General features: G+C 45.0%; 1 protein-coding gene across 7 annotated transcripts in view; it reads left to right on the forward strand.

The window, feature by feature from the left end:
- Positions 1 to 26,704, forward strand: part of NCOR1 (nuclear receptor corepressor 1) — a 214,158-nt gene that overhangs the window by 172,904 nt on the left and 14,550 nt on the right. For 4 of the 7 annotated variants that reach the window (XM_073565345.1, XM_073565351.1, XM_073565348.1 and 1 more), the window contains 18 exons: positions 5,155 to 5,298; positions 6,400 to 6,483; positions 7,216 to 7,463; positions 7,555 to 7,894; positions 8,534 to 8,758; positions 9,330 to 9,539; positions 9,635 to 9,784; positions 9,893 to 10,078; positions 13,366 to 13,528; positions 13,733 to 14,208; positions 14,375 to 14,500; positions 14,585 to 14,718; positions 15,240 to 15,454; positions 15,660 to 15,794; positions 18,076 to 18,218; positions 24,086 to 24,139; positions 24,353 to 24,556; positions 24,913 to 25,095. In XM_073565345.1, the coding sequence (XP_073421446.1) occupies positions 5,155 to 5,298; positions 6,400 to 6,483; positions 7,216 to 7,463; positions 7,555 to 7,894; positions 8,534 to 8,758; positions 9,330 to 9,539; positions 9,635 to 9,784; positions 9,893 to 10,078; positions 13,366 to 13,528; positions 13,733 to 14,208; positions 14,375 to 14,500; positions 14,585 to 14,718; positions 15,240 to 15,454; positions 15,660 to 15,794; positions 18,076 to 18,218; positions 24,086 to 24,139; positions 24,353 to 24,556; positions 24,913 to 25,095 (3,420 nt within the window). The remainder of the gene's footprint in view (positions 1 to 5,154; positions 5,299 to 6,399; positions 6,484 to 7,215; positions 7,464 to 7,554; positions 7,895 to 8,533; positions 8,759 to 9,329; positions 9,540 to 9,634; positions 9,785 to 9,892; positions 10,079 to 13,365; positions 13,529 to 13,732; positions 14,209 to 14,374; positions 14,501 to 14,584; positions 14,719 to 15,239; positions 15,455 to 15,659; positions 15,795 to 18,075; positions 18,219 to 24,085; positions 24,140 to 24,352; positions 24,557 to 24,912; positions 25,096 to 26,704) is intronic. The other 3 variants (XM_073565354.1, XM_073565355.1, XM_073565347.1) reach the window with 2 other exon arrangements.

Genomic DNA, 26,704 nt, shown 5'->3' on the forward strand with positions numbered 1-26,704 from the left:
TCCACATTACTCCAGGCTCTGCAGGGTCATGTCTCGGCTATGAGCGTTACCCAGCAAAGGGACAGCTCCACTCAGGGACAGACCGTTTCTGGCTCTCCCAGGCGTAAGCGGACCCACAGGTCGCGTTCATCTGCGTCATCCCATAGCACACGGTCATCCCCTTCTAGGGAGAGACACCGTAGTTCCAGGTCACCTAGACCGTCCCCTACTAGGGACAGACAACGCAGATCTCCACAGCGATCCCCGACCACAGGAGACCTCCGCCCCAGTTCGCCCACCAGGGAACGCCTCGGCAATACACAGGATTCGGAAGGCATCTGTGACTCCGACTCAGACAACGAAACGGAGAGGTCTCTGGTCCCCGGTACCCCTAGCAATGCAGCGCTAGTTGAGGACATTTCTGATCCACCCCCGGAAGCCCCAGAACACAAGATTTGCTTTGAAGGTGTTCTGAAACCGCCTAAGGTCTTCTCTAATCACCCGGAATTTCAGGCGATACTTACTAAGCAGTTTTCGCAGCCCGAGAAGAAATTCACCAATCGCAAATTTTTGGAGACAAGGTACACTTTCCCACAGAAGGACACCAAGGAGTGGACAGATCCGCCCGAAGTGGACCCTCCAGTCTCTAGGCTAGCAGCACAAACCCTCCTGTCACTGCCAGATAGCTCAACCCTTAGAGACGCAGCAGACCGGCAGGTAGAGCGCATGGCTCGTTCAATTTTTGAGGCTGCAGGGGCCTCCCTTGCTCCCGCGGTCGCTTCAGTTTGGGCTGCCAAGGCCATTCTAGCTTGGGCCAAAAAATTACAAGATGGCCTCCAAGCACCAACCCCTGAGCTGTCGGACCAAGCGGTTCAAATAGCAGTTGTAGCAGATTACATGCTTCATGCAGCTCTGGATTCAGCAAGGGGTGTAGCGGGGATAGCATCAAACGCCATTACGATTCGGTGTATCCTCTGACAGCGGGAATGGAAAGCGGACGCGGCCTCAAAGAAGTCCCTCACGCACCTCCCGTACCTCTGGGCGGCTTTTCGGTGAAAAGTTGGACACCATGATATCCAATGCCACTGGGGGAAGAGTACCTCTCTCCCTCATCTAAAACCTAAACGCACGTTCAAAAGGCATAACCAAACACGATTCCGATCTTTTCGGAATTCTTCAGGCTGGTCTGTCTCGCGTCCAGCACAAAATCGTAACCGCTCTCCACGCAGGGACAACCCACGGGCGGCGCAGAGGCCGAACAGTACCTGGCAGCCAAAAGGCCAGACAAAGCCCAAAGGAGGAAAACCTCAGTCTTTCTCCTCATCATGACTCACGAACTCCAGAAGACACCCCACCCGTAGGCGGACGACTTTTACTCTTTCAGCAAGTCTGGCTGCCTATTACAGAAGACAGGTGGGTCAGGGAAATAGTGTCTTCCAGATACAAGATAGAGTTCACTTCTAGCCCACCGAACTGGTTCTTCCTCTCTGTTCCCCCAAAGCCGCCAGACAAGGCTCGTGCCTTCTGCCACGCGGTTTCCTCCCTCCTTCAAGCAGGAGTTATAGTACCGGTTCCCACATCCGAGCGGTTCCGAGGGTTCTACTCTAATCTATTTGTAGTCCCCAAAAAAGGAGGCAGCGTAGTGGACCTGAAACAACTCAACAAATATGTACGGGTTCGTCATTTCCGCATGGAGTCCCTTTGGGCCATCATTGCGTCCATGGAGCAGGGAGAATTTCTCGCCTCCATAGATATACAGGACGCATACCTGAACATACCGATTGCTCCCGCCCATCAGAGATTTCTCAGGTTCGCTATCGACCAGGATCACTACCAGTTCGTGGCTCTCCCGTTCGGACTCGCCACGGCTCCCAGGACGTTTACAAAAATCATGGCATCCACCATGGACGTTCTACACTCCAGAGGCATAGTAGTCGTTCCATACCTGGACGACCTTCTTATCAAGGCTTCCACCTTCAAGGACTGCGAGGTCAGCGTCTCAATCACAATCAACACTCTGAGTCGCCTGGGCTGGTTAGTCAACTTGCAAAAGTCATCGACTACCCCGAGTCAGTCTCTGACATTCCTGGGGATGCTATTCGACACCTCCAGAGGTCTGGTGCTCCTTCCCAGGGACAAGGCACTGGCTCTCCGTCTGGGAGTTCGCATACTCCTCCGCAATCCCCCCTGATCTCCGGTTTGCCATGAGAGTCCTCGGCAGGATGGCAGCAGCAATGGAGGCGGTACCATTTGCCCAGTTTCACCTCAGACCCCTTCAACTAGCCATCCTCAAGTCCTGGGACAGGAATCCTTTCTCTCGCGACAGGGAGTTCCGGCTATCATCGAAAACCAGAAGGTCCCTGCACTGGTGGCTCAAGCCAACCTCGCTTGCAAGGGGAAAATCCTTTCTCTCAGGTCAATGGAAGGTTCTGACCACCGACGCAAGCCTGACAGTTTGGGGTGCGGTGCACGTATATCACAGGGCACAAGGCAAGTGGTCAACACTGGAAGCAACCATGCCCATCAACGTCCTGGAGATTCGGGCCATCTTCCTGGCACTGAGAGCCTTTCATCACTTGCTGGCAGCCTCTTATATCAGTATACATTCGGACAATGCCACGGCGGTGGCATATGTGAATCACCAAGGTGGAACCCGAAGTACCCAGGCGATGAGGGAAGTGGCACATATCCTCCAAAGGGCGGAAGACATGAGGTCGGTACTCTCTGTGGTCCACATTCCGGGTGTGGACAACTGGGAAGCCGACTTCCTCAGCAGACAAGGAATGGACTCGGAGGAGTGGTCTCTCCATCCGAAATTTTTCACCACATCTGCCGTCGCTGGGGGACCCCGGACGTGGACCTAATGGCATCCCATCTCAATGCCAAGGTCTCCAACTTCATGGCCAGGACACGCGATCCGCGGTCGCTCGGAGCAGATGCCCTGGTTCAGGACTGGACCCAGTTGCAGCTTCTGTACATTTTTCCATCCCTCCCTCTGATCTCCAGAGTCATGAGGAAGATCAAACAAGAGGGAGTTCAACCATCCTGATCGCGCCAGACTGGCCCAGACGTACATGGTACGCCGACATTGTACAACTTACAACAGACGCCCCCTGGTGCTCCCCGACTGTCCCGATCTTCTGTCACAAGGCCCGTTCTACCACTAGAACTCAGGGGCTCTCAATTTGACGGCGTGGCCCTTGAGACCTGGGTTCTAACCCAGGCAGGGCTCTCACCGGACGTCATTAAGACCATGATCAGGGCACGGAAGCCAGCCTCCGCCAAGATTTATTACCATACCTGGAGAGCTTTCTTTACCTGGTGCGAATCTCAAGGCCAGATTCCACTCCCTTATTCCCTCCCAAAGGTACTTGGTTTTCTTTAATCGGGCCCGGACGCCAGGCTATCCCTAGGCTCGCTTAAGAGCCAGGTGTCAGCGCTCTCAGTGCTTTTCCAGTTCTTTTTCAAAGACGCATTGCTAACAAGCCGCAAATAAGTACTTTTCTCCAGGGAGTTTCCCGATTGGTTCCCCCCTACAAACGTCCACTGGAAACGTGGGACCTCAACCTGGTCCTGACAGCATTGCAGGCACCACCTTTCGAACCCGTTAAGGAAGTCCCACTCCGCGTTCTGTCACAGAAGGTGGTTTTTCTGGTGGCAGTCACCTCGCTACGCAGGGTGTCTGAATTGTCAGCACTCTCCTGCAGACGGCCCTTCCTAGCCTTTCACCAGGACATGGTCGTTCTCCGTACAGTCACATCCTTCTTTCCGAAGGTTGTGTCCAACTTCCACCTCAATGAGGAAATTTCACTGCCATCCCTTTGCCCGGTTCCGGTTCATAGAGTGGAGAAGGCTCTGCATACGCTTGACCTCGTCAGAGTATTGCGTATATACGTGTCTAGGACTGCTCCCTTCCGGAAGTCTAATTCCCTTTTCCTTCTTCCGGAAGGCGTTCGCAAGGGTCTGCCGGCTTCCAAAGCTACCCTTGCCAGGTGGATCAAGTCCACCATACAAGAGGCTTACCGCCTTTACATTTATCCTCTTCCGGCCGGTATCACGGCACACTCTACGCGGGCGGTAGAGGCCTCCTGGGCCATTCGGCACCAGGCTTCGGCACATCAGGTGTGTAAGGCGGCCACTTGGACTAGCCTACACACGTTTACTAAACACTACAGAGTTCATACCCAGTCCTCAGCGGACGCGAGCCTGGGTAGACGGGTTCTGCAGGCGGCGGTGCACCCAAGTTTAGGGACCTGTCAGTACAATATTCGTCCATTGCTTCCCACCCAGGGGACTGCTTTGGGACGTCCCATGGTTCTGTGTCCCCCAATGAGGCGACAGAGTAAAGGAGATTTTTGTGTACTCACCGTAAAATCTCTTTCTCTTAGCCTCTAATTGGGGGACACAGCTCCCACCCTGTTGCCCTTACGGGCCGTTGTTGTGGTTGAGTTCTCATATTGTTCTTTGAACTCGTACATAGTGGCCTTCTTACAGGCATGGTTATGTTGTTTTCTGTTAACTTCCTCCTAATGCTTTTGCATAAAACTGGAGAAGGCTGACGCCGTCCAGGGGTGTATACTGCAGAGGAGGAGCCATAGTTAATCTTTTTCAGATTATGCATAGTGTCGCCTCCTAGTGGACAGCAGCATAACACCCATGGTTCTGTGTCCCCCAATTAGAGGCTAAGAGAAAGAGATTTTACGGTGAGTACACAAAAATCTCCTTTTTTCACAGTCTTCTACTAGGCATTGCTCCTACTGGCCAGTTTCCTACTCCACACTGATGAGGGGCAATACCCCGAAACAGCTGTCTGTGGATGGATACCATGTTTGGGCATAGGTGGTTTCCTTCATTGGAGACTGCCCTTCCCGGGGAAAGACCTGGCTAGTCATTGCTTGCGTTGAGAAACATGTGATGGTGTCTCCGCGGCTTGTGTTTTGCATATTTTACATATACTAAAGCAGAGCAGCTGAGCTCATTTATTGGTCGCAGCGCTGATGATGTGAGACCCTATGATGGACCTGTGGAGGGTGAGTAAGGCTCAGTTTGCTCTGAAAGCAAAAATCGCATATATATATATATATATATATATATATATATATATATATATATATATATATATATATAATACATGGATGACCAGAATAAAGCTTGTGGAATGCAATTTAATTTCAGCTGCCCTTAAGAATCTGCGAGATGGTACTCGGAGTCCCAGGAGTGCTCCAGAGGTGACACTGAAGAGAACCTATGACGTTATGGAAGGAAATATAAAGCAGAACTTGGCAGTGAGAGAATCCGCTGTATCGGCACCAATGGAAGGTAATTGGCATTGTTATTACTATCCATAAAATGAAAAGCAGATGACATGAAAGGGTTTGTCCCAAGAACAAAAACTTATCAGCAAGATAGGTGACAAGTGTTTCATCACTGGGACCTCCATCAGTCTCAAGATTCAAAGTCCTTAGTCTCCTATTTGAAAGGCCAGTCGCCTCGCAGGCGCACTGCTCCTTCATTCACGGTCTATGGGATGGATAGAGATGGCGGAGTAGAGCACTTAACCACCTCCATCACTCCAAAAGGGTTTGAACAGAGCAGTAATGCGCATGCTTGGCCATCCTACCATTCAAATGACTAGCTCTGGGCCCCTGTGCTCATGAGTGATAGACCCCCAGCGCATTTATCATCTAACTTGCCGATGGGTGATATTTCATGATTTTGCAACAAACCTTTAAACATATTAAATTCTATTAATTTATTCTGTTACAAGACCCTAATATCTTTAATTCAGTTAGAATTACCTTACTCGGTTGCTTTTTATCTGGAAATTCATAGTATACATCTCTTCAGTTCAGTCATGTGGTTGGTGACCTCACTGAGAATTACATAGTGTTGTGATCACTGAGGGGAGGAGGGGGGTTACCATCTCAGTTAACAGAGCTTCCTGTATGACGTAAATGCATGCAATGTATCACACACTTCCTTTATGTGGGGAGGAGGGAGGGGAAGACAGAACATTTTATCACAATTACTGATGATGATTCCACATTTCCATATACTTATAATTAAGTTACTTAGAAGAATATAGTGGGAAAGATAACCACAGAGTCATCTATACAGGCAGCGATGATACTGGTCATGTGATGCTGCACTGATTCTGGAAACTAAAGTTAGAGTGTGCAGTATGGGAAAGAAGAGTCTTAAGTTGCAGGGACATAAGAACACTATGTAAAATAATTGCAAAGTGTAACAGGTGGTGGTTGCAGGGATGGAAAACTTCACACCATGGCTTTTTCTAAAAAGAACATTTTTCATCAAGACTGGTCTATGGAAATAGAAATGCCATGTAACAAACATGAATATTTTTTTCATTACTGTATACGCATGAGTTATAACCAGTTTCCTTTTTATTTTTGTTTTCAGGGTTAATTTGTCGCACTCTTCCTAAAGGCAGCTCCCATCCAGATCTTAAGGAGAGGCCAGTGATGTCTGGCTCCATCATGCAAGGTCAGATGAAATACTGTAGATACAAAGACTTGGCACACACAAATAGTGATTTCCAGTGAAAGATGATTTTAATAACCAGTACATACAGTAGACGTTTCGGTCACGTTGACCTTCATAAAGTACTAAGTATTGTACTGTTGTCGTTTACACAGTGCTCTTAATACAGAGCCAAAAGATTAGAAGTCCCCCCAGGGATAGGGACATAAGGCACAGTAGTGCGGAGTCGGCCCGGTGAATGTGCTGGGTATGGGGCTATGACGTGGCATCCACCGCGAATCAGAAACGCGTGGATGCCGCGTCATAGCCCCATACCCAGCACATTCACCGGACCGACTCTGTACTACTGTGCCTTTTGTCCCTATCCCCGGGGGGGACTTCTAATCTTTTGGCTCTGTATTAAAGCACTGTGTAAACGACAACAGTACAATACTTAGTACTTTGATGAAGGTCAATGTGACCGAAACATCTACTGTATGTACTGGTTATTAAAATCATCTTTCACTGGAAATCACTATTTGTGTGTGCCAAGTCTTTGTATCTATGTGATTACGGATTAGGATCCTACTTGTTGCACCACCATATTGTAGCTGTGCTAACAGTCCTGATTATAGATGAAATACTGTAGACTTATTATTAGAGACAGTTTCATATGACTTCAAATATTGATCGCTTATATCCCACACTCTAAGGTTTTTAATTTAGCAGCCAAATTTCTCTTACATCGGCATTTAGGTACCCCAAGGGCAGCATCTGAGAACTTTGAAGAAGGGTTGAAGTACGCCAAGCAGATAAAACGTGAAAGCCCACCAATACGATCATTTGAAGGAGCCATCACCAAAGGCAAACCTTATGATGGTGTTACTACAATCAAAGAAATGGGACGCTCCATTCATGAAATCCCTAGACAGGACCTCCTGGGTCAAGAAAGTCGCAAAACCCCAGAGATTTCTCGGACGATAATAGAAGGTTCGATATCCCAGGTATGGTTCATGCTCAGTGTGCATAAGGGAGGCTTTTATGTGTTGGTCTTTGTTTTTAATTATTATTTTTTTAATGGTTTATTATGAACAGGGCACACCTATAAAACATGAAGGTGCGTCTAGTCAGTCCACCATTAAGCATAATGTCAAGTCCTTGATCATGGGTCCAAGTAGGCTTCCACGTGGGGTTCCACAGATGGAAATGATGCCAGAAAATTTAAAAGTGGTAGAACGCCCAAAATATGAAGACCCTAAAACATCAGATGCAATCCGGGCACGTTCTGGTACCTCAGTTCTCCGCTCAACTCTCCATGAAGCCACAAAGTCTCAGTTGAGCCCTGGCATATATGAGGATGCCAACGCTAGAAGGACCCCAGTGAACTATCCCAGCCCCATGTCCAGAAGCTCACCCATGGCACGCTCATCAGAAGGTAGGAGTTCAGTATGATTTGAGAAATCTGTCAAAACCTGGTGTCAGCGACATTGCATTCAGTGGTGAATGAATGTGTGTTCCAGTACTGTAGTGTAGTAATTTTCTTTCATACAGAGACAGTTTTCATCCAAGCACTAATGTTTCTAGTCATTTGCGGGTTGATGGAAGTCCAAATTTGGGGATCTCCACTAATCATAAAGCCCCCTGATACACATTAGATAAAAGTTGTCTGAACCTGCCAATTTGTAATCGGCCTACCCAATGTGTATGGGAGCTTCCCTACTATTCCCCACCAAATGATGTCTGGGAAGACAAGGATCTGACCTGCTGAAGTTGAACAGCCAATACCTCTGCTCAGTGTGAAGATGGTCGAACCGAGCGTTCCTGTGTTTGGGGGAGTCAGGAAAGATGGCTGCCTGCCGAGCATTTGCAAAGGCTGACTGATATTATTGTGTATGGCCCAGTTAAGAATAAAGACGCCTTTTGACTATTTTCATACAGAACACTTTCCTAACAAGACCACATCTGATTTTTGCTCCACACGTTTGATATTATGGGAATGTATGAATGTATGTTATGTTGTAGGTGGCAAAAAAATGCATGGCCAGGTTCCTTAATGTACTACATGTGTTTTCAGGTGGACTGACTCCAGGGAAGTCTTCCAGTCATGAAAGAAAAAGCACATTAACCCCTACACAGAGAGAAAACATTGTTGTGAAGTCGCCAGTCCCGGGTGTAGATCCATCTGCTGCTCACAGTCCCTTTGACCCTCACCTTCGTGGGCCTGCCCCTGGGGAAGTCTACAGAGCTCATCTGCCGCCTCATCTTGACCCTATCCAGTTCCACAGAGCTCTGGATCCTGGTATGCAATCAGCAGTACTGTCGATAAAACTATAATGGCATGGGGCTAAAATTAAAGGGGTTTTCAAATTTCGGCAACCCTGTCTCTTGGCAGCAGCATGTATGTTTTTTTTTTTTTTTAAACAAATCTTTACTCCCCATCCCCGGGCCCAACACTTAGATTCTACCGCTGCTGCCAGTGTCTGCAGCACTGACATTCCACGAACAGCGCTGCCGCCAGTCAGTGAGCTCAGTGGTGACAGCATGGGTCGCACAGAACCAGAACAGCCGAGACCACCAATTGGCTGCAGCGTTGTTGACGTGATCTCACCACTGCAGACAGTAACAGACACCAGGACCATCAGCGTAGACTTGTTTCTGGACCTGGGGAGTGGTGAGTAAAGCGTAGTTTTTGTTTGTTTTTTTTATTAAAGAAACTGCAATTGGGAGAAATAGTTTTTCCTAAACTAAAACAGTCCTTTAAATGAACTGTTATATTGGTAAAATGAAATCTTACAATTGGTGTATCTATCTCGCTATCTATCTCTCCATCTATATTTAACCCTAAATCTTTGCCATATTTCTCTGAACAGCTGCTGCAGCTTACTTGTTTCAAAGACAGCTGTCTCCCACTCCTGGCTATCCGAGTCAGTACCAGCTCTATGCAATGGAGAACACGCGGCAGACAATCCTCAATGACTACATCACTTCCCAGCAAATGCAAGTCAATTTAAGACCAGATGTTGGTCGGGGGCTTTCTCCAAGAGACCAGGGGTTAGCTATTCCATATCCAGGAGCCCGAGGTAAGTCCACTTATGTCCTGTATCCTGTCCCTTCTGTGTACACTCAGAACCCAACGAGTCTTGTTATTGACTGAGTACTGTTACACTTTGAACAGGAATTATAGATTTGACCAACATGCCACCCACTATCCTGGTCCCCCATCCTGGAGGAACTAGTACACCACCAATGGACAGAATTACTTATATACCAGGAACACAACTAGCTTTTCCTCCAAGACCGTATAATCCAGCTTCCATGTCTCCAGGTTTGTCATTTTTTTTGCTACCTATACATTATCCCTCTTTATGTCTTTGACTGTGATCTCTCCACTTAAACCTGCTCCTTTTCTGACCTTATTTGTTGTGTTTTCCAGGGCATCCTTCACCTTTAGCAGCTGCATCTTCTGCCAATGTTGAACGTGAAAGGGAACGTGAAAGAGAGCGGGAGCGAGAAAAAGAGCAGCGAGAGAGGGAGCGAGAGAGGGAACGAGAGCGGGAAAGGGAGAGAGAGAGAATCGCTGCCGCAGCGTCCGCTCAAACTGAACATTACCTGCGGCCTAGTAAGTCATACAGCCCACTATAGCAGTGCGTATATTTGATTTCATGGAGTCAGAAGAAAGGAGAACAGTCTTAACCTCTATATCTAATCTCAATATTGACGTTGCAACACCAAGGAGGATAAGCCAGAAGGTGCTGCAAATGGAGAAAGTAGCAGGTGACTCCAAGATCTGCAAATGATCACATTTTGAAGCACCCAACTTCAGTCTGTGACAGGTGAGGGGCATAAAAGCCAGATGTAAAGACATTTTTTCAGCCATATGAAACCTTAAAAATAGGATCAAATCTTGTAAGATGATTGTGCAATGCCTCCTGTTCATTGACGTGCCAGTTATAGCAAACTGAAATGGACAGAATAGTTAAACTGAAAAAACCTGCTTATCACTCCAGCAGGTCCCTATGTGCATAGGCCGAGATGTCTGCACTGTTCAACACTGCTTATCCCAGTGGTTGGGGAACAACGATAAACTGGAATGACAACAAAAGGTTCAGAGGCAAATGTCTTCACGGCTGGATCATCAGATTAGAAGGATGGAGCGTAGTAATCCATACTGCTAGTGAAATTGGATGTCACATACAAAGCCTAAAGGCCCTTTTACATTTAGCGATGCACCAGCGATCCGACCCGGTCAGGATAGCTGGTGCATCGCCAAATGATCGCTAGTGAGCTGTCACACAGGCAGATCTCACAGCGATGCAGCAGCGACGCAGTGTACGATACTCACCTTTCACACACAGCAATCCTGACTTCCTCCCGCCCGTCGTCACAGCAGGAAGCCGACGACGAGAAATGGAGCCGGACATTCTCGCGCGATCAGCGATGGACAGCAGGGGCGCGGGTTGAAGGTAAATATCACACATAGCAATATCGCTAGCGATATCGCTATAACGTCACAAAATCTGTGTAAAACCCCTTTAAGTAGTCCAACATTATCTACACAAACCATCACAAAGTGTTTACATGACATTGGGTTAAGGCGAAGTCTATCCTTTTCAGTGATGAATCCAGCTTTTGTCTTGGAGGCAATAATAGCCAAAGATTGGGTTGGAGACCATGTGCCAATGCTATGAAGAGGCCTTTGAGAGGGAACATCACACCAGTCCTACTCCTAGGATTATGGTGTGAGGTGGCATATAATGTACCATAGCTAGACCACTGTAATCTTCATTCCTCATTGAGTAACAACTCAGCGTTATATAGATTTAGTTGTGAAATCAGCGCTATGGCCATTTCTCCCCAATGCCCCAGGACTCGTATGTCTACACAACAGCTCCAGACTACATGCTTCTGCTTCTGTGAGCAGCCTGTGTGGCCAAAAAGTGCTACCATGTCCTACAGCATGTGTGGACTAGTCTCCCAACACACATACAGTACAGACCAAAAGTTTGGACACACCTCATTCAAAGAGTTTTCTTTATTTTCATGACTATGAAAATTGTAGATTTACTCTGAAGGCATCAAAACTGTGAAGTAACACATGTGGAATTATATAATTAACAAAAAAGTGTGAAACTGAAAATATGTCTTATATTCTAGGTTCTTCAAAGTAGCCACCTTTTGCTTTGATTACTGCTTTGCACACTCTTGGCATTCTCTTGATGAGCTTCAGGAGGTAGTCACTGGAAATGGTCTTCCAACAATCTTGAAGGAGTTCCCAGAGATGCTTTGCACTTGTTGGCCCTTTTGCCTTCACTCTGCGGTCCTGCTCACCCCAAACCATCTCGATTGGGCTCAGGACTGGTGACTGTGGAGGCCAGGTCATCTGGCGTAGCACCCCATCACTCTCCTTCTTGGTCAAATAGCCCTTACACAGCCTGGAGGTGAGTTTGGGGTCATTGTCCTGTTGAAAAATAAATGATGGTTCAACTAAGCACAAACCGGATGGAATAGCATGCCGCTGCAAGATGCTGTGGAAGCCATGCTGGTTCAGTATGCCTTCAATTTTGAATAAATCCCCAACAGTGTCACCAGCAAAGCACCCCTACACCATCACACCTCCTCCTCCATGCTTCACGGTGGGAACCATGCATGTAGAATCCATCCGTTCACCTTTTCTGTGTCGCACAAAGACACTGTGGTTGGAACCAAAGATCTCAAATTTGGACTCATCAGACCAAAGCACAGGTTTTCACTGGTCTAATGTCCATTCCTTGTGTTCTTTAGCCCAAACAAGTCTCTTCTGCTTGTTGCCTGTCCTTAGCAGTGGTTTCCTAGCAGCTATTTTACCATGAAGGCCTGCTGCACAAAGTCTCCTCTTAACAGTTGTTGTAGAGATGTGTCTGCTGCTAGAACTCTGTGTGGCATTGACCTGGTCTCTAATCTGAGCTGCTGTTAACCTGCGATTTCTGCGGCTGGTAACTCTGATGAACTTATCCTCCGCAGCATAAGTGACTCTTGGTCTTCCTTTCCTGGGGCAGTCCTCATGTGAGCAAGGTTCTTTGTAGCGCTTGATGGTTTTTGCCAATGCACTTGGGGACACTTTCAAAGTTTTCCCAATTTTTCAGACTGACTGACCTTCATTTCTTAAAGTAATGATGGCCAGTCGTTTTTCTTTACTCAGCTGCTTTTTTCTTGCCATAATACAAATTCTAACAGTCTATTCAGTAGGACTATCAGCTGTGTATCCACCAGACTTCTGCACAACACAACTGATGGTCCCAACCCCATTTATAAGGCAAGAAATCCCACTTATTAAACCTGAGAGGGCACACCTGTGATGTGACAACCATTTCCGGTGACTACCTCTTGAAGCTCATCAAGAGAATTCCAAGAGTGTGCAAAGCAGTAATCAAAGCAAAAGGTGGCTACTTTGAAGAACCTAGAATATAAGACATACAGTATTTTCAGTTGTTTCACACTTTTTTGTTAATTGTATAATTCCACATGTGTTAATTCATAGTTTTGATGCCTTCAGAGAGAATCTACAATTTTCATAGTCATGAAAATAAAAAGAAAACGCTTTGAATGAGGTGTGTCCAAACTTTTGGTCTGTACTGTACCTGGGACAGCATTGATCAGCAATCGCTAAGTGCACTGCCAGCAGCGGATCTTGATGATTTTGCCAAGTGCATTCAAGGTGACAGGACATTCCTCAGACAAATATTAATGCACTCATTAAGCCAATGCGTGAAAATGCGGGGATTTCTGCACACGGCACTCATACTTGGACACTGATTTCTGGAATTGGGCAACTTCTCCTTCTTGGTGTGGCAATTTCAATGTTGAGGAGTGTATATAACTGATTGATCATCAGTGTATGTCTAACTAGGTACTATAATATCTTTGCAGTCCCTGAGCAGCCTGGTAGGCCGGGTAGTCATGGGTATGTTCGTTCACCATCGCCATCAGTCCGTTCCCAGGAGAGCTTGATACAACAAAGACCAAGTATATTACATGGAGCTAATGGGAAAAGTGTCATAACACCTTTAGACCCTGCTCAACTAAGAATAATGTAAGTTTTTCTCTGATTGCAGCTTTTAAAAAATCCCTTTTTTCACCACTGTGATTTCTGTAAAAGGGGACTTCTTAATAAAGCTTCCGTCAATGCCCCATTACAGATTCTTAGAGGTGTTCAAGATGTTTTTATTTTTCGCACAGGATTCAGATTAAACTTTTTGCCATGATGTCCTAACCTATAACCTCTTTCCTCCACTAGGCCGCTAAATCCTGGAGGGCCCTCTATCACCCAGGGAATTCCGGCTACCCGGTACAGCACCGCTGCTGATGCACTGGCTGCCCTGGTAGATGCAGCGGCCTCCGCACCTCAGATGGAAGTTAACAAGCCAAAGGACAGCAAGCACGAATCCTCGCGATCAGAGGAAAATATAGCTAGACGGGCGGCAATGGAACAACAGCAAATGGAGTCTGAGCGTAGACTGGTACAGAGTCCATACACATCATCAAGTTTCTCTAGTAGTAAATCCCAGAGCCAGCAAGCTCCAGCGGTATATTCAGAAGCAGGAAAAGATAGAGCCGCAGACACCAAAAGGAAACATATGGAGGAGTTACGAACGCGAGGAAAGACCACGATCACAGCAGCCAACTTTATTGATGTCATCATAACCCAACAGATTGCCTCTGATAAAGATGGCCGTGAGCGAGGCTCACAGAGCTCTGACTCCTCCAGTAGCAGTAAGTGCATATTTTGGCCTTTGGTTTTAATTCATTTATGTAAGAAATTCTCTGTTTAGGATTAAGTCAATAGACTGCGCCATACTGCATTGTGTGAGTAAAGTCCTACCCGCCTCCATCAACCACAGAGCGAGTAATGGGAAATTCTGTTTCTGTGACTTTTTAGTGTCTTCCCATCGCTACGAGCCTCCCAGGGACACAATTGAAGTTATCAGCCCAGCAAATTCCCCAGTACAGGTGCCGGAAAAAGAATCGTACCCCCAGGAAGTCCCTAAAGCAAACCAAGCAGAAGGTAAGTGTCCAGCGCTGCTTTACGTGGATCGCTATAAGAATGCACAAACTTCACAATTTACAACGTGCTTTCTGCATCATTCAGCTGAAAGCAGCCGACAATATGAAACGCAAGCAAATCGCTACCGGCAGCAACAGGAGTCTCCATCCCCCCAGCAACAAGCACCCACGCATGTGCCGCAGACCCATAGACTGATCACACTAGCTGATCACATATGTGTAAGTTTTGTGACTTAAAGCGTTGGAATGAATCCATTTGCACGTCCCACAGTCCATCGGCCACAACAATGATCTGCTGGACGGGAGACGGACACCTGCCTCTTACCGGACGACTGTCACAGCTCTCCGTAACAATGATGTTGCACCTAAAGAAGAGCCTTGGATGCCATCTGTTGGTTGACTCCCGTCCAGCGACGTGTTCATGGATTGGGACGTGCAAATCGATTTGCATCAGATATATTTAAAGTCTGTCTTTCTCTTTTAGTTTTTTGACCCATGAGAAATATCATTGTTTGTGTGGAAATAGCTAATATAAATAAGATCAGGATATATACACGTCATTCGGGTGGGAAAAATAATTAATCAATGTATCTTGAGCTTAATAGATGTTATATTCGCTTTTCTTTCTACATAAACAAGGTTAGATATCGCTTACAAAAATTTATCTCTCTCCAAATAAAGTGCCCCTATAGGGTTTATATAATTTACACATTTCTAACCTGTTCGTTCTTTTATTTTAGCACATTATAACCCAAGACTTTGCCAGAAACCAGTCTACCAGCCAGGCTTCTCAGCAGCCCCCAACATCTACATTCCAGAGCACTGCCCCGTCATCGGCACCCGTCCGATCCAAGACCAGCAGGTTCAGTCCCGAATCGCAGGCACCGCCAGTGCATCACCAGAGGCCGCCTTCTAGGGTATCGCCGGAAAACATACCTGACAAGCCCAGGGGAAGGTAAAGAGATGCATGGGAATTTTTTATATGTTGGAAGTTTAGAAGAACTTGCATGTGACCAAGGATCTACAAGCTTTTATATACCTCTCTCAATGTCTTACAAACATAAAAAGCTTAGTGATATAATCAGCAATGGCAGTGTCAGACAGAGCGGGTTAATGTAATATATATAATGCCTCATAGTCCAGTGCTTTCTCTATGACAGACCTGGAAAATCACCAGACAGAGGGCACATGAATGAGCCATATGAGCCGATCTCGCCTCCACAAGCCTCTGTCATGCATGCCAAACAGGACAACATGATGCTACTGCCGCAGAGACCAGAGCCTGCTGAACAAAGGTATGATAGATAAGTGAAGCGTGAACATGCTTGTGTGCTAACCAAGTGTTTTTGGTATGTTCCAAAAATACGTTCTACTTCCTGAGGCTGCGTGTCTCGCGGCTGTTAGACAGCCGCAACACGTGCAGAGATCGTCTTATAGCCGCTAGTCACGCAGCCGCGTGGACTCGACATATTTTTGGGGCACGCCGAAGACAGTATACGAGCATGCTCAGATAACACCTTATCCTTGCACGTTCGCTCATCGTTAATGATTACATGTAATAAGTCAAAGTTTGATGCTCTGATGTCTTACTGAAAGCGTGGCTCCCAAGAGGATGTAAGCTAACTTTCCTCCTAGTAAGTGTGCTTTCAGTAAGGTAGCCAGGCAGCATTGTAATGATATAAACCTGCCTATTAACCATATATATGCAGACAAATAGCATTTTTGCACATGACAGGTTCCCTTTAAGTACTTTCTAAATTTCATAGTGTTTTTTTTCCCTAAGTAACAGCCTTTCTCACATTAATCCTACATGTCCGGCTCTGTAGAAATATATGTGGGATGTTTGTTATTTTGGAACCACTTGTTTCTTGCTATTGGCTCCGTGTCCATTGGCTCCATCTCTGCTTTTCGAGAATATCAAGGTCCAGCAATTACTAATATATACAATTGGGTCTCACAAAATTAGAATATCATCAAAAAGTTAATTTATTTCAGTTCTTCAATACAAAAAGTGAAACTCATATATTATATAGAGTCATTACAGAGTGATCTATTTCACGTGTTTAATTATGTTAATGTTGATGATTATGGCTTACAGCCAATGAAAACCCAAAAGTCATTATCTCAGTAAATTAGAATAATTAACAAAAAACACCTGCAAAGGCTTCTTAAGCGTTTTAAAAAGGTCCCTTAGTCTGTTTCAGTTAACTCCACAATCATGGGGAAGACTGCGGACTTGACAGGTGTCGAGAAGGCAGTCACTGACACACTCCACAAGGAGGGTAAGCCACAAAAAGCCATTGCTAAAGAAGCTGGCTGTTCAGAGTGCTGTATCCAAGCATATTAATGGAAAGTTCAGTGGAAGGAAAAAGTGTGATTGAAAAAGGTGCACAAGCAACTGGGATAACCGCAGCCTTGAAAGGATTGTTAAGAAAAGGCCATTCCAAAATTTGGGGGAGATTCACAAGGAGTGGCCTGCTGCTGGAGTCATTGCTTCAAGAGCCACCACACACAGACGTATCCAGGACATGGGGTACAAGTGTCGCATTCCTTGTGTCAAGCCAGTCATGACTAGTAGACAACGCCAGAAAGAACTGGACTGTTGCTCAGTGGTCCAATGTGTTGTTTTCAGATGAAAGTAAATTTTGCATTTCATTAGGAAATCAAGGTCCCAGAGTCTGGAGGAAGAGTGGAGAGGCCACAATCCAAGGTGCTTGAGGTCTAGCGTGAGGTTTCCACAATCAGTGATGGTTTGGGGAGCCATATCATCTGCTGGTGTAGGTCCACTGTGTTTTACCACGACCAAAGTCAGTACACCTGTCTACCAGGAGATTTTAGAGCACTTCATGCATCCCTCTGCAGACAAGCTTTTTTGGAGATGGAAATTTCATTCTCCAACAGGACTTGGCACCTGTCCACACTGCCAAAAGTACCAATACCTGGTTTACAAACAACAGTATCACTGTGCTTGATTGGCCAGCAAACTCGCCTGACCTTAACCCCATAGAGAATCTATGGGGTATTGTCAAGAGGAAGATGAGAGACACCAGACCCAACAATGCAGATGAGCTGAAGGCTGCTTTCAAAGCAACCTGGGCTTCCATAACACCTCAGCAGTGCCACAGGCTGATCGCCTCCATGCCACGCCGTATTGATGCAGTAATAGATGCAAAAGGAGCCCCAGCCAAGTATTGAGTGCATTTGCTGAACATACATTTCATGTGGCCAACATTTCGGATTTTAAAATCATTTTTCAAGCTGATGTTATGAAGTATTCTAGTTTACTGAGATAATAACTTTTGGGTTTTCATTGGGTGTAAGCCATAATCATCAACATTAACAGAAATAAACACTGGAAATAGATCACTCTGTAATGACTCTATATGAGTTTCACTTTTTGTATTGAAGAACTGAAATAATTAACGTTTGATGATATTCTAATTTTGTGAGAAGCACCTGTAGATATTTTGACCTTTTGATTTACGTATACATAGATCAGTAGCTATGATTCGTAAGTTATGTTGTGTACATACGCAGCTTACTCTCAATTTATTTCATTCCTTATGTTTTTCATAGGAATGACTCTCGTTCACCAGGAAATATGAATTATCTTCCCTCCTTCTTCACCAAGTTGGAAAATACCTCCCCTATGGTGATGTTCAAGAAACAAGAGATTTTTCGTAAGTTAAACTCTTCTGGTGGCGGTGACTCTGACATGGGTAAGTGGGACAGAACTGCTCTCTTCTTTCTCTGGCTTTTTCTAATTTTAATTGGGGTGACAACAATGAAACCTACTATATCCCAGAGTTAATGCAAATAATGATAATTACTTTATTATTCCCTCTGTATTCTGCGCAATCTCCCTTTTTCTGTAGCAATCCTGTTTGATACTATGTTAATGCCTCTTAGGCTTGGTTCCCACTAAGAGTTTTTGACGCTGAGTATTTTTTTAAATAATGCACGTAACCTATCTTACCTAATGGGTGCAGAAAGAACGCTGCACAAAATCTGCAAAAACTCACCGTGGGAACCCAGCTGTATGCAATATTGCATATCTCCTACAGAGAACTTGGCTTCCGTCCAGTAGCACAAATTAAATTTAATTGGTTTCAATTTAAGGAAATGATAACTAATATTAATGAAGGCAACCCACAATTGCAGTGCAAAAATGGTCCTCTTAAAGAAGATGCCAGGAGACTGAAAATCAGTCATAAGAACCCTGGCCTGATTTCTGGTGGTCTTAGACCAGATTCAGATGGCCAAACTAAAACTCAGGGCAGTCGTATCCATAAAATGTGGACGTGACTGGCGCTGCCTGCTATCTACATGCACTAGTTTGGTCCATATATTGGACTAGATTACATGCCATTCTTTTTTTTTTTTTTTTTTCACGCAGTCTGTGTGGAAAATCAGCCATATGCACTGGCAATTATGGGGTCCATTCACTGTCCTTGGCTTACGCATAGTACAGTCATGGCCAAAAGTTTTGAGAATGACACAAATATTATATTTTCACATGATCTGCTGCCCTCTGGTTTTTATGTGTGTTTGTCAGATGTTTTTATCACATACAGAAATATAATTGCAATCATATTATGAGTAACAAAAGGTTATATTGACAGTTAGAATGAGTTAATGCAGCAAGTCAATATTTGCAGTGTTGACCCTTCTTCAGGACTTCAGCAATTCTCCCTGGCATGCTCTCAATCAACTTCTGGATCAAATCCTGACTGATAGCAGTCCATTCTTGCAAAAGCAATGCTTTTATTTTGTCTGAATTTGAAGGTTTTTATTTGTCCACCCGTCTCTTGATGATTGACCACAAGTTCTCAATGGGATTAAGATCTGGGGAGTTTCCAGGCCATGGTCCCAAAATCTCTGTTTTATTCCCTGAGCCATTTAGTTATCACCTTTGCTTTATGGCAAGGTGCTCCATCATGTTGAAAAAGGCATTGTTGATCGCCAAACTGCTATTGGACGGTTGGGAAAAGTTGCTCTCGGAGGACATTCTGGTACCATTCTTTATTCATGGCTTTGTTTTTAGGCAAGACTGAGAGAGAGCTCATTCCCTTGGCTGAGAAGCAACCCCATACACGAATGGTTTCAGGATGCTTGACAGTTGGCATGAGACGAGACTGGTGGTAGCGCTCACCTGGTCTTCTCCGAATAAGCCGTTTTCCAGATGTCCCAAACAATCGAAAAGGGGATTCATCAGAGAAAATGACTTTACCCCAGTCCTCAGCAGTCCACTCCCTCTACCTCTTGCAGAATATCAGTCTGTCCATGATGTTTTATCTGGAGAGAAGTGGCTTCTTTGCTGCCCTCCTTGAGACCAGGCCTTGCTCCAAGAGTCTCCGCCTCACAGTGCGTGCAGATGCACTCACACCTGCCTGCTGCCATTCCTGAGCAAGCTCTGCACTGCTGGTACCCCGATCCCGCAGCTGAAACACTTTTAAGAGACGGTCCTAGCGCTTGCTGGTCTTTCTTGGGCGCCCTGGAGCCTTTTTGGCAACAAGGGAACCTCTCTCCTTGAAGTTCTTGATGATGCGATAGATTGTTGACTGAGGTGCAATCTTTCTAGCTGCGATACTCTTCCCTGTTAGGCCATTTTTGTGCAGTGCAATGATGACTGCACGTGTTTCTTTAGAGATAACCATGGTTAACAGAAGAGAAACAATGATGCCAAGCACCAGCCTCCTTTTAAAGTGTCCAGTGGTGTCATTCTTACTTAATCATGACAGATTGATCTCCAGCCCTGTCCTCATCAACACCCACACCTGTGTTAATGGAGCAATCACTGAAACGATGTTAGCTGGTCCTTTTAAGGCAGGGCTGCAATGATGTTGAAATATGTTTTGGGGGATAAAGTTCATTTTCTAGGCAAATATTGACTTTGCAAGTAATTGCTGTTAAGCTGATCACTCTTTATAACATTCTGGAGTATATGCAAATTGCCATTAGAAAAAATGAAGCAGTAGACTTTGTAAAAATTAATATTTGTGTCATTCTCAAAACTTTTGGCCATGACTGTATATATAATATGTTTGTCTTAAAGAGGCATTGAGGGAAGGGTGCCTGAAAATTGAGTATAAATAAATGGGGGAGGACCACACAAGGTGTGAGATGTTTTGAAGTTTTTGACATGACACGGTGCCTACAGGGTCCTAAAATGTAAATCCGTCACTTCGCATGTAGCAGATGGGCTCTACATTGGTGCTTCTATGAGGGATTGTACTGCTTCTCCTTAAGAAACTAAATAACTAATTAGTCGGAAGAAAATTTCCATGAAAAAAATGGAAAATGTTGTTTTGTTCTGCACTACAGCTGTGTCGCTAGTGCCACATAGAAGAGGTGGCTACACCATGTCAATGTCCGACCCTTTAACGGGCACTGCAGCATGACGAAGGATAATTGGCGAGACACAAGCTCATCTGGATATGGATGATTTGAGCAGTTTGCCACTCATCTGTGCAGAGCAGAGTCTGGCTGAGTTTGGATTGTCCAGATCCAAAAAAAGACATCAACAATCAGGAGCAAGTTCAGAAAAGAGCGACCAGAATGGTGACCGGTCTGCAAACACTGTCTTATGAGGAAAGGTTGCAGGATTTGGGAATGTTTAGCTTGCAGAAGACTGAAAGGAGACTTAATAGCTGTCTGCAAATATCTCAAGGGCTGTCACATTGTAGAAGGATCATCTTTATTCTCATTTGCACAAGGAAAGACTAGAAGCAATGGGATGAAACTGAATGGGAGGAGACACAGATTAGATATTAGAAAAAACTTTTTGACAGAGTGATCAATGAGTGGAACAGGCTGCCACGAGAAGTGGTGAGTTCTCCTTCAATAGAAGTCTTCAAACAGAGGCTGGAAAGACATCTGTCTAGGATGATTTAGCGAATCCTGCTTCGAGCAGGGGGTTGGACCAGATGACCCAGGAGGTCCCTTCCAACTCTATGATTCTATGATTTGACACGAAAGTCTGGTGTAATCCAAGTAGAATCTTCAAAGCGTGTATTCCGGAAGCGGGCAGTCATGTGACTGCAGGAATGCGCTATGGATACTCCCGGCCACATTACGACTAGATGTGTGTGACCTTGCTCAATACAACTAATACTATCATATAGCATATGTACGGTCTCGCCACCGACACTGGAGAATCCTGACAGTGCACGCTGACTTTCATGCCAAACCTGGACAACCCTCTTTAACCCCTTAATAGCCGCCGATACGCCTTTTAACAGCCGCAGTTAAGGGTACTTAAACCACTACGCCGCTTTTCAACGGCGCTGAGGAATAAGGGGTATAGCGCCCCCCCCCAGAGTCGGAATTCCTCCCGGGTCTCGGCTACCGATCCTCCCTGGTACCTCCGTTGTCCCTGCAACCCCCCGTGAAGTCACCCGGGACGCCGGCATCTTCTTCCGGGAGAAAATGGCATGCGCAGTGCGCCCGCCGAAATCTGCCAGCTGGCAACAATAGGAATTTTTTCCTATTGGTTCATTTTTATTACTGTGCTAGACCCTATCACAGGAATCATATTAAAAAAAAAATTAAACCCCCTTTCATCACCCCCTTAGTTAGGGAAAAATATTCAAATAAAAAAATGTATTTGCTTCCATTTTCAAATTAGGGTTAGGGGGTTGGGGCTAAAGTTAGGGTTGGGATTAGGGTTTGGGGTGTGTTGGGGTTAGGGTTGGAGTTAGAATTGGGTGGGTCCACTGTTTTGGTACATCAGGGGTCTCCAAATGCGACATGGCGCCGCCATTCATTCCAGCCAATTTTCAAACGTGCTCCCTCCCTTCTGAGCTCTGCCATGCACCCAAACAGTGACTTTTCCCCCACATATGGGGTATCGGCGTACTCAGGAGAAATTGCACAACAAATTTTGTGGTCCATTTTCTCCCGATACCCTTGTGAAAATAAAAAAAATTGGTTCCAAAGTAAAAAAAAAAAAAATTGTGAAAAAAGTAAAGTTCATTTTTTTTCTTTCCACATTGCTTTACTTCTCGTGAACCACCTGAAGGGTTAATAAACTTCTTGTGTGGTTTTGCACACCTTGAGGGGTGCAGTTTTTAGAATGGTGTCACTTTTGGGTATTTTCTGTTATATTGACCCCCCCCCCCCCCCCAAACTCACTTCAAATGTGAGGTGGTCCCTAAAAAAATGGTTTTGTAAATTTTGTTGGAAAACTGAGAAATCGCTGGTCAACTTTTAACCAGGGCTGTGGAGTCGGTAAGCCAAACCTGCGACTCCGACTCCTCAATTTCCCTTACACCGACTCCGACTCCACGACTCCGACTCCCACACATATTGCTTATATTTAAGTGAAAAATTTATTGTAGTACAAGGTGAACCTCAGACATTTAATCATTTTTATGATCCAATAATCAAGATGTTTAGATAGAACAGAATATATATTGGTGTACTACCCGGTTTTCATTCTTTTTGGTACAGATACAATATGGATAGACAGATATGGATAAATGGATATATAGATAGAGCAGATTTCTAATCTGCTTTTGCTATTGAAAACATTATCTATGAGCTCAAAAACCTTTCAGGTGATGCAGTTTTTTAAAAAGATGATCAGCTTTTGCAGCTGAAAAACGTATCCTCAAAAAACACAGGAAAAACGTTGTGTGTGAATGTAGCCTTAGATCAGGAATATAACAGCCATTTATAGGACATTTCATAACTTTCCCAACCTCCTATGAAAAAATATTCAGCACATCCTGCATTGAATTACTGTACCCAATTTATTATATATTTTAGGAGTCGGAGTCGGTCCATTTTATACCGACTCCAACTCCGACTCCGACTCCACCAAAAGGAGCACCGACTCCGACTCCACATCCCTGCTTTTAACCCTTATAACGTCCTAACAAAAAAAAAAAGTGTTTCCAAAATTGTGCTGATGTAAAGTAGACATGAGGGAAGTGTAATTTATTAACTATTTTGTGTGACACCACTCTCTGATTTAAGGGTACAAAAAGTAAACGTTTGAAAATTTTTGCCAAATTTCCGTTGTTTTTTCATAAATAAAAGCAAGTCATATCGAAGAAATTTTACCACTAACTTGAAGTACAATATGTCACGAAAAAACTTTCTCAGAATCCGTGGGATACGGTGAAGTGTTATGGAGCTGTAACCTCATAAATTGACAGTGGTCAAAATTGTAAAAATTGGCCCGGTCACTGAGTGCCAAATTGGCTCTGTCACTAAGGGGTTAAGGCAACTTTTGGGAATTACTGGCTCTTCTTAGAGTCTTACCATAGCACACTCTGTTATTATGGCAGATTAGGGCTAATACTTTATTGGCAGTGACATGGAATGTTTCCCTGTAGTAGTAATCACCAGACATTCTTGAGACTTGGGTTTACTGGGGTGATTGTAATCCAATTGAGCACCAATTCTGCTGCAGTCAGAGATGGGGCATAGAATAAAAATCTTTTCTGTCTGACTGCATTCCTGTATTGTTCATTTGTATACAGAATATTTTCTTATTGTTTTTGTATTTTACCCTGTATTTTTCTGTGTCAGTCAATAATTGATAACTGTGACTAATAAAAGCTGGAATTATCTATTACAGCTGCTGCTCAACCAGGAACAGAGATCTTTAACTTGCCAGCAGTCACTAGCTCGGGTAAGAGCATAGATCTGGTAAAGGTTTACGAGCTGTTGTCCGTAGGCTAGGCCATCAACATTATATAAGTTGGGGTCCCTGCTGACCACCAAAGCGCCTTTATACTGCTGATCTGCTACAGTAGCAAGAGTCGGACCACCATCCATCTAATGTTGATGGCTTATCCGAAGACTCATTGCAATGATAATAGCACCAGTGTTCCCTTTTCAACAGGAGCCATCAGTTCTCGAGGTCATTCCTTTGCTGATCCCGCCAGTAATCTCGGTCTCGAGGACATTATCCGTAAAGCTTTAATGGGCAGTTTTGATGACAAGTCTGATGACCACAGTGTCCTAATGAGTGTAGCACAAGGCAACTCTTCAGCTCCTTCAAACAGTGATTCCCGCAGAGAAGAAGCAAATCCATCGCCCAATTCAGGTTGGTATTAGAAATCAGAAGAGAATGTTATGTCCCTCTGATGGCTTAGTGGCTAAGGTAGTAGTATCAGATACTGATGCACATCACCTACCTTTAGTATGGCTCCATTATAAATGTGTAGTAGTATGAAATCAAACATTGCCATTGGAACGTCACACATCCAGTACTTTTTTATACCTTGGACTAGGGTGCTGCCCTTGCTGTTCCCCCCGCAGGTAAAATATGGAGGTCATCATTCCATTCACTTTGTCAAAGGGCCCACAATTGTGTGATCTGCAGGACTGACCTGCACCAGTATTGCACTCTTCCATCAGCCCTTTCAGACTACCTTTTATAAAAAGTTCTCCATGTTACAGGCGGAGGAACCATCAAGCAAAAACTGATAAGCAAATCTGGCAGCCGCAAAATGAAGTCCCCCATGCCTGGCAGCCAGGCATACTTGGGGGCTGAACGGCCCTCTTCTGTCTCCTCCGTTCACTCAGAAGGAGACTACAGACAGGCCCCTGCATGGGCCTGGGAAGACCGACCTTCTTCCACAGGTGAGAGCAAGCACATTTGCTTTACAAGCCCATTACATAGTGTGTCGTAGTTACATTTTGGGAAAACTTGGGCAGACATACGTTTTGTTTTTTTTTTGTTCCCGGTCGTGAAAATAATTTTGTAACTCAAAATTAGAGTGATAAACTCATAGTAGACCAATGGCAATTACATATATTATGTTATTTCCTTGTATTTTACAACCTTTGGGCTGTATTCCCACGATCCAGAATAAACAGTGCTTTAGAAGCAGCATATTTTCACTGCGTCCAAAATGCTGCCATCTATTGAAAGCAGGTAAATCCATATGTGATCACTGAACTGTGCGTATTTACCGCATTCAATACTTTCCATTGGTTACATTTCTGTTGCGGAGACTAGCATTTCCTCAAGAGAAATTGACATGCTGCGATCCCGAAAGACCCGCCACACGTCCGTCTCCGCGGGTGATCCGCAGGTGCACGCATAGTGGATGTGCTGTAACAGCTGGCCACTTTGGTTCCGCCCGCTGCATAAATATGCAGCGTCAGAACCGGAGCAATTCCGGATTGTGGGGCCGTACCCTCAGGCTGTAAACGATATTTCTGATGTGACCTGCATTTTATACCTCTCAAAAGTCATAATCTTGTTTGTGGTCTCTGCAGAAGGTGTATTCACGTGTTATATCCTGCTGCTCATTTTACTGCCTTGCATTTTTTGTTTGTTATATGCTAATAGAAAATGGCTGAAAGGACAGGAACACAAATGCTAAATCATTCTGTTAAATACAAGTCAATTGTTTCATGGCTCTTATGAGTTCAACCCATAGTCTGACCTCTTGATTCAGAGGAAGCCAGACGCTCCATGAGACCAATTCTGATAGCTCCATATTAGGGGAAAAATTCCTTTTCATCTCTGCAATCAAGACTAGTTCCCTGGATCAGGGTCCCACTAAAGAATGTGGTGCCTGTAACATTGTATTTATCAAGAAAGGCGTCCACACCTTCCATAGTCTCACTGCTCTTACCGTAAAGGATCTGATTAGGATTAAACCTTCTTTAGGCCTCTTTCACACATCAGTTTTTTGCCGTCAGTCACAATCCGTCGTTTTTTGAAAAAAACGAATCCAGCGACTGATGTTGCTGGATCCGGGTTTTTCTCATAGACTTGTATTAGCGACGGATTGCGATGGATGACCGCATGTTTCATTCGTCGTTCGACGGATCCGTAGGAAATTCTTTGTCCATCGGCTGGAGACAACAGAAATAGGAACGTTTTTTGTGTATGTCGAAAAGTCGGACAGCGATGGATCCAGCTCCATCCGTCGTTGGCTATAATGGAAGCCTACGGGCGCAGGATCCGTCGCTGTCCGTCTCTCTCTCTCTCCACAAGGGACAAAGTTTACCTCAAGCTGCTGCGATGGATCCAATCAAAAAACTGATCCGTTGCATCAGTTTTTCACAATCCGGCGGAGGATCCGTTTTTTTCACACTTTGTCGGATTGCGATTGATTGGAAAAAACTGATGTGTGAAAGAGGCCTAAGATGTAAAGGAGGCCCTCTTGTCCTCATAGCAGGTTTATGTTTAACCCCTTAACGACTGCCGATATGCCTTTCAACAGCACTGAAGAAT

The sequence above is a fragment of the Dendrobates tinctorius genome, unplaced genomic scaffold, assembly GCF_039654945.1.
Source record: "Dendrobates tinctorius isolate UK_male_01 unplaced genomic scaffold, ASM3965494v1 ptg000016l, whole genome shotgun sequence".
In the NCBI taxonomy this organism is placed as follows: Eukaryota; Metazoa; Chordata; class Amphibia; order Anura; family Dendrobatidae; genus Dendrobates; species Dendrobates tinctorius.